At 33.6% G+C, this 7,267-nt stretch overlaps 1 protein-coding gene across 1 annotated transcript; it reads right to left on the reverse strand.

Annotated features, from left to right (window-relative positions):
• Positions 1-250: 250 nt before the first annotated feature.
• Positions 251-3,941, reverse strand: LOC147381707 (glyceraldehyde-3-phosphate dehydrogenase GAPCP2, chloroplastic-like). The gene is made up of 4 exons (XM_086430061.1): positions 3,196-3,941; positions 1,277-1,348; positions 495-584; positions 251-405 (listed from the first exon to the last, which is right to left on the reverse strand). Exons 1-4 carry the CDS (start codon positions 3,213-3,215, stop codon positions 351-353), a joined length of 237 nt encoding a protein of 78 aa, XP_086286187.1. The 5' UTR covers positions 3,216-3,941; the 3' UTR covers positions 251-350.
• Positions 3,942-7,267: the final 3,326 nt, after the last annotated feature.

Genomic DNA, 7,267 nt, shown 5'->3' on the forward strand with positions numbered 1-7,267 from the left:
GTCTTTTGAATGTTTGTTTCGGTATCCAACTACATGGGCCACAAGTGTTTTTATGTTTTGTCTTTTATGGATCTCTCTCGAAATCAAGGAGGTATGATTTTGGGCAGGTGACCTAAACATCACATGAATATGGCCACAAGAGTCGACTTAATTGGGTGCCTCCATCAATTTAAACAAAGATATAAAAAAAACTAGTTGGAATCAAAAGAAAATTAAAATAGTAACAAATAAATTTTATAAAAAGAGAAATGATTGTATATAAATTCTTACACAAATAATTATTGAGCATACCTCCTCTGCACTAAACGAATGACACAAGTCCTAACACACCACAGATATCCATGCACACTTCAGTTATTTGTAGCCACTAAAGCCATGTGCTCGATCAGGTCCAACACTCGATTGCTGTGCAAAACCATGTAAAGATACATTTTAGACCAGCAACACAAAGATAAGAGGGAGAGGGAGAGGGGGAGAGAGAGAGGAGAGAGTACCTGTAACCCCACTCATTGTCGTACCACGAAACAAGCTTCATGAAGGAGGAGCTCAGTCCGATGCCGGCCTTGGCATCGAAAATACTTGACCTGAAAATAAGTCCCAAAAAGAAAATGAGAAATGGTACATAGACATACATCAAAAATCAACCTGTGACAAACCTATGTTATCCAATTCATTGATACTCGTCCGAACCACATACTAGTTCACGGTATGGTTCATACTGGGTTAGTAAAATCAAACGAACCACTAACCCACCGAATTTTGATTAGGTTCATCGAACCAAACCAATTTATTATACTTTTTCATTGTTTATATTAGAATTTGAATTATTATATCAATATTTAACTTGGTATTTTTTAACATTATAATTGAACTTATAACTTGTATACTTGAATTATATATATCTACAAGTGAACCAAAAAATGAATTATCTCTACCTTCCCCTACGAACCAGGTTCGTTCTAGAATGGCGAACCATGGCCCAAATTCGAACTGAGCAAACCAACGAATCAGGTAACATAGTGACAAACCAAGTGCCATCCATCTCAGTGAATCTCAAATATGTTCATCGAGAAATCAGTTTGAGCCGTATAGCAAAGTTCTAGAAAAAAAACTTGTGACTTTTGGAGTTGCAATATTTTTTTTTTCTGCTCGTGTATTGTTGTGTTTCTTTAGCTCTATACCAGGTAGGCCTTCTCAACCTTCTCTATTTCTTCTTCATTAATACATTTTCATCTACAGTTCTAGAAAAAAAGAGTATTTTAAACAGGACTTCTACCTTGAGTCACCAACAAAATCATTGGAAACATCATCCTCCATGTATCCAAGCTGAAGTCTGGCTTCCTTGGTACTACAAAGTAGAATGATGAAGTATAAGTGATCATGCACATATTCATTCAGATATCAAAAAAGAATCGAATAAAAGATTGGAAAGGCAAATCACAAAAAGCAAGAAATATTTAATTCTACTCTCGATGACCACTGCTCCATTAACATCTATTACAAGATTTTTTTTTATTTCACCATTTAATCACCTTAGCATTAAATGGTTAAATTCAAATTATTGGGGTAGACAAATAATGGGATGCAAGATGAGTCACATTATAGTCATTGAACATGACATTCATAAATTTAGTGGTTTTACTTCCATACAAATGTCTAATGTTTGGGGTAAGAATGATTTATCCCTAAATAAATGTCGATTGATACTAAATTAAAAAATAGGAGAAAAAATAAGATATGCATTAAGATAAGAACCCTTGGAATGCCAGATTCAAAAACAACATGGATGGTTCACCCCGTTTAGATGAACCCTGATAACATGCATGGAAGTACTCTTGTAAGTTTAAAATCATTTGAATCATGAGTCTAGTTGCAGGGAAGAGAAGTAGAGGCCAAAGAATTCAAAGAGTTATTTGCCCACATTGGCCTGCCTACACACCACCCCACTTAATAAGGGTAGGGTCCTCATTCTATAGAATTCTCTGAGGATTCACATATAATGAAATTGTAGCTACATACCATGATACCAAGCGTGAAAATAATTGTAACTACATGCTCAATTTATGCACATTTTGTTTCTTGATTCTCAACATTCAGCTCTATAAAACATAATCGGTCTTCCTAGTCTTATAGAATTGTCATTTTACTCTTAGCCCAGTTGGACTTGTACAGCCTCTACCAATTCCCATGCTAGTATGGACAGATATTTCAATGGATTCTGTGGGAGGACTTCCTAAATCCAATAGGAAGTCAACCATTTTTGTGGGGGTAGATAGACTCTCAAAGTTTGCTCACTTCATTCCCATCTCTCATCATTATACGGCTGCCACCATAGCTCAAATAATTTTTGAGAACATATTCAAGTTATAAGGAATGCCCCACATTCTTAATTGTAACTATGAAACAAGAGAGGATTAAGTGGTGAGTACCTTTCTCCCAGCAGATTGTTGTAATGAATGTGTAACATATGACCTTTTGAAAACAAAAAAAATTCTAAATCTTAGTTATTCGATTTGAAAATTTCTATTGGAGCATTGCCCATCCAACTTCTCTTTCTCTGATTTTAGCCTATATTTCTCATCACGAAGCTCATTTTTCTTGGCCTACACAAGCAAAGGACCAATTGATTTAACAAAGCAAACAAACTATTGCCCAGAACTATACTTTTCTCTAATGCCTATAAAGAAAGAATTATAAAAGAAACAAACTATAATAAATTACTAATATTTCAAATGGATTAAGATACTAACCAATACACTCAGGCCTTTTTAGCACTTGCCAATGTGCTAATGCATTAGACCACACCGGCTAAAATAAAATAAAATATTTAAACAATTGATTGGAGAAACAGGATTCATTACAAGCACACAAGGCATTGTGCATACTGCACATAGCAACTCTATGAGAGGTTGCATGATTATAGTATGATACCCACAACACTCTAAAAGCATGAGGTGATCGACGACCCTAGGTCCTTAAGCATGATTATAGTATGATACCCACAACTCCATTCTTAGTTCAACACTCAATAAGTAATTAAGCACTTGTTAGGTACAGATGTAGACATACTAAATATTTTCTGTAATTGTAATTCAGTAAATACTTCTTTTATGTATGGTCTAGAGAAGCACCAAGGGAATTTGGTAATGCAACTGTGGCCATTCTTATAAAGAATACCATTGAAAGACAAGATACCTTATTGGTAAATAACTCATCAAATGGAGAAGTTCTGGAAAGAAGTTGAATGAGATGATCGGTTGGGGAATTCTCCATCCATCTCTTCATGTCATCTTCACAGTTTCTCTATATCTATTGCTTCATATCCATATCGGCTGTGTCTGTACCATTTATTCCTTCACCAAAGCAGATTTTACTGATTTTTTTGACACACATAAGAAGTACTTGACCATCGCAAATAAAAGAATAGCTAATGAGGCCATAATCGTCTGCACTATTAACAAATGTGACATTCAAAGAAGCAATCTCATCCATTGCGATTTCTTTAGGAACAGCTTGCAACTTTGGATTAAGCTTTAAAATACCTTCTTTAATTTTCTTGCTAATTAAATTATCCATGGCAGATTTTATTTGCACTTCAAAAGCATCCACCAAACTATAAATAAGAAACAACACTAGTTAATACTTCACAGGATCATCCAACTTGGTACTTAGCTTTAAATATTCTGATTAATCATTTAGAAAAGTTTAAATCTTAATAGTCATAGTTTCACAAACGCTTGGGAATAGCTCAAGGTCATATGTCATGGTTTTGACAAGCAATTTTTGTTTCAAGTTAAAAAGTTAATTTTGAGAATTGAAAAACTTATGATGCAATCAGGTAAACTATATTAGTTTCTGAAGTGCCCTGCTGGATACATGTTAACTAGAACAAAGAATGAGGTCAAAAACACAGTGCACACACACACACACACACTAGGTTAAAATTAGAATTGTTTTAATTAAATAGATTCATGATATTCAACATAATTTTGGCATGACTTTTAACAAAACACAATGGGCTTACATCAAACGTGAAGTTTAATTAATTTTCTGGAATCGAGATCATGTACACATAGGGTGGAGGATTGAAGCCCTCCTTTCATATCTCAGAAAATGCCACGTGTCACAATCTAAGGAAACTATGAGAAGAAGATATTTTTGATTGTTTTAATTTCGAAGACAGTCTTACGTGTCATTTAATGAGGGATGCGTATAGGATACGGTGTTCCGGAATCCGGACACCTTTATAGTCTAAGGCCAAAACTTCAAATTCAAAGATATCCGCCGCATGTGAATATAGTTGAGAAAAAGAGAGTCAAATCTAAGCTCTCTCTCCAAATAAGAAATACATTTAAAATTTGGTGTCGGACTATCCAAAGTCATATTTACAAAAAAAAAGTGATCAACTTTTGACGAATTTACGCTTCCAATTCACTTTTCATTTTCATTACCCAAACGTGAACGATAACGAATTCATTACCGTTCTGACTTTATTTTATTTTTTATAACAAAAACGGGATTATTCATGATTTGGTAATTAAAATGAATAGTTAGTCAGATTGTAAATAATTCATTTTCAACTCACAAAATGGTAATTCACCCTATAGATAATTTGCCAAGACTTGCTTGATGATCACTCAACTATAAGTTCCACACTTAGTTTAGGGTCTTTTAAATGTGGCTGTTTTCTTTTTCTTATCAGGCCTAAAAATTTTGTTCAAGCACGACCTGTATATTGCTCGGCCGGACATCATTCAATTAATTTCTTGTAACTTGTCCTCAGTTTATGATTCCAAATTTGCTTACTTAGTTCAAACTTTATGGACTTCTTTCTGATGAAATAAAGGAAAATGTTAAAGTAACATTAAAATTGACATCATTTCATACATTGTTGATGTGGATGTGTCTAAAGAACCATAGATGTTTTTCATCGAGATACGAGTGAGAAGCATCTATGGTTTTGTGCACACCAATGTTCCAAACGATGTCAATGTTACTCCAGCACGACTCATTAAAAAAGTATTCAAACTAATATAAAGTGGTAGGTAGGGGTTAATATTATCATTTAATTAATTATAATTCTAATTTCGTCATGTAATACTAATATCATTTTATGACAAATATCCAAAAGTATAATTATTGTTTAATTTTTAGACTTAACATAGAAAATTGATAAATGTGTTGGGCTGGGCTGTCTACAAAGAAACTCGTCCCTTAATTATTTGCCCTGGTCTGGCCCATTCCAATTATAATTTGAACTGATTTTCCTTGTAGGATCGATCCTTGAACATTTCAAAGGGCGCTATGCTTTGGGATGAACTGGCCCATTCAAACCCCGTATTGCTTTAGCTCCATTGTACACATGTTATGAGCTCTTCCCACTTTGTTAAAATTGGGATAAAACTAAATACCAATCTTCTTTCAAATATATTTAGGGAATGCTAATGTCTAAGATTTCATTGGGACGTTAGCATTCTCCAACACTTTCACTTTTAAAATACTCCCATCCATTCTATTTTTTTAGAGAAAAAAAGCAAGGTCATTTTGATCTTTTACATAGTAAATGCATTTGCTATACCTTTAATAAATGTATTTATTATGTTAACATTAATTGCAAACCTATTATTTAAATCTAAAGACTTAAATGCCAATAACATTTATTATATAAAAGACCGACATACTTTTGTCTTTTTCATTAAAAGACAAATTTAGTTGGGGTATTATTGGAAAGTGAAAGTATATATTTGCTAACGTCCAAGATCTCATAGGGATGTTGGTATTCTCCACCGCATTTTTTTAATAATACATGTATCCATTTTGTCTTTTAGTAAAAATGATAGGAATATGTTAGTCTTTACATAATAAATGTTGTTTGTAATGATTGTCAAAATATTTATTGTAAATAAGACATTTAATTCTAAAGATTAAATGCTCTTAACATTTATTTTGTAAAAAACAAGTATTTATTATGTAAAAAGATTAATATACCCTTTTTTTTTTTACTAAAAGAAAAAATAAGTCAGGTATTATTGGAAAAAATGTATTGAAAATTTTAATTTCTTCATGAGATATTGGATGTTAGCATATATATAGGGAAATGTTCAGCACCAAACATTTTGGCAAAACATGGGTTAGAAGTTTTGGAATGGGCTGAGTTTTGGTGAGGATGATCTATATAGTGAGGAGATCATCATCACCAAAAATCAGCCCATTCCAAAACTTCTAACCCCATTAAAAATGGTTTACAAAAAATGGATGGTCCACGATTTTTCAACTTGTAAACATGGGGCTAGAAGTTTTGGAAGGGGCTGATTTTTGGTGAGGATGATCTCCAAAACTTCTAACCCATGTAGGACAAAAATGGTTGGCTAAAATGTTGGCCAAAATGTTTGGTGTTGAACGGGACATATATATATATATATACGGGAAATGTTCAGCACCAACTTTACCACACACTTTAACAAACGTTTTTTGTCCTACATGGGTTAGAAGTTTTGGAATTGGCTGATTTTTGGTGAGGATGATCTCTATGATTAGAAGATCATCCTCCCCAAAAATCAGCCCATTCCGAAATGTTTAGCCCCATGTTTACAACTTGAAAAATCGTGGACTGTCCATTTTTTGTAAACCATTTTTGAGAGGGTTAGAAGTTTTGGAATGAGCTGATTTTTGGTGAGGATGATCTCCTCACCATAGAGATCATCCTCACCAAAAATCAGCCCATTCCAAAACTTCTAACCCATGTAGGACAAAACACGTTTGTTAAAGTGTGTGGTAAAGCTTAGGGTGCTGAACGGGACCCTATATATATATATATTATATATATATATATAGAGAGAGAGAGAGAGAGAGAGAGAGAAGAGAGTCTCAAAAAATGTATGTGATTTGTACGAGGCTGACGTGGCAAAGGCACATAACCATAGACCTTTTTCTTCGGGAAATACAAGGAAAAATATCTTTGGTTTTGTGCCTTTCCCAAGTCAATCATGTATAGAGCGCATATGTGTCAGCGCGTTATATGAACCAAAGGAATGTTATATATATTTTATTTATATATGTGCTTGTGTGAATTAAATTCTTTTACAAATATTAATTGTTTCATTAATTTCCTTTTCTACCCTTTGAGTGAATCGTACAACAATTGTTTTGACTTGATGCACAATGTGAAACATGGTTTAATAATCTTGTGGGAATCTCTTGCACGTTATGCTTGTTGGAAAGTCATTGTGTCCTAGGTCTCCTCTATTTAATCCCTTAATGGAATAGA

This window comes from Akebia trifoliata, unplaced genomic scaffold (genome assembly GCF_017979445.1).
Source record: "Akebia trifoliata isolate Shusen 1 unplaced genomic scaffold, ASM1797944v1 Contig00291, whole genome shotgun sequence".
Taxonomy (NCBI): domain Eukaryota; kingdom Viridiplantae; phylum Streptophyta; class Magnoliopsida; order Ranunculales; family Lardizabalaceae; genus Akebia; species Akebia trifoliata.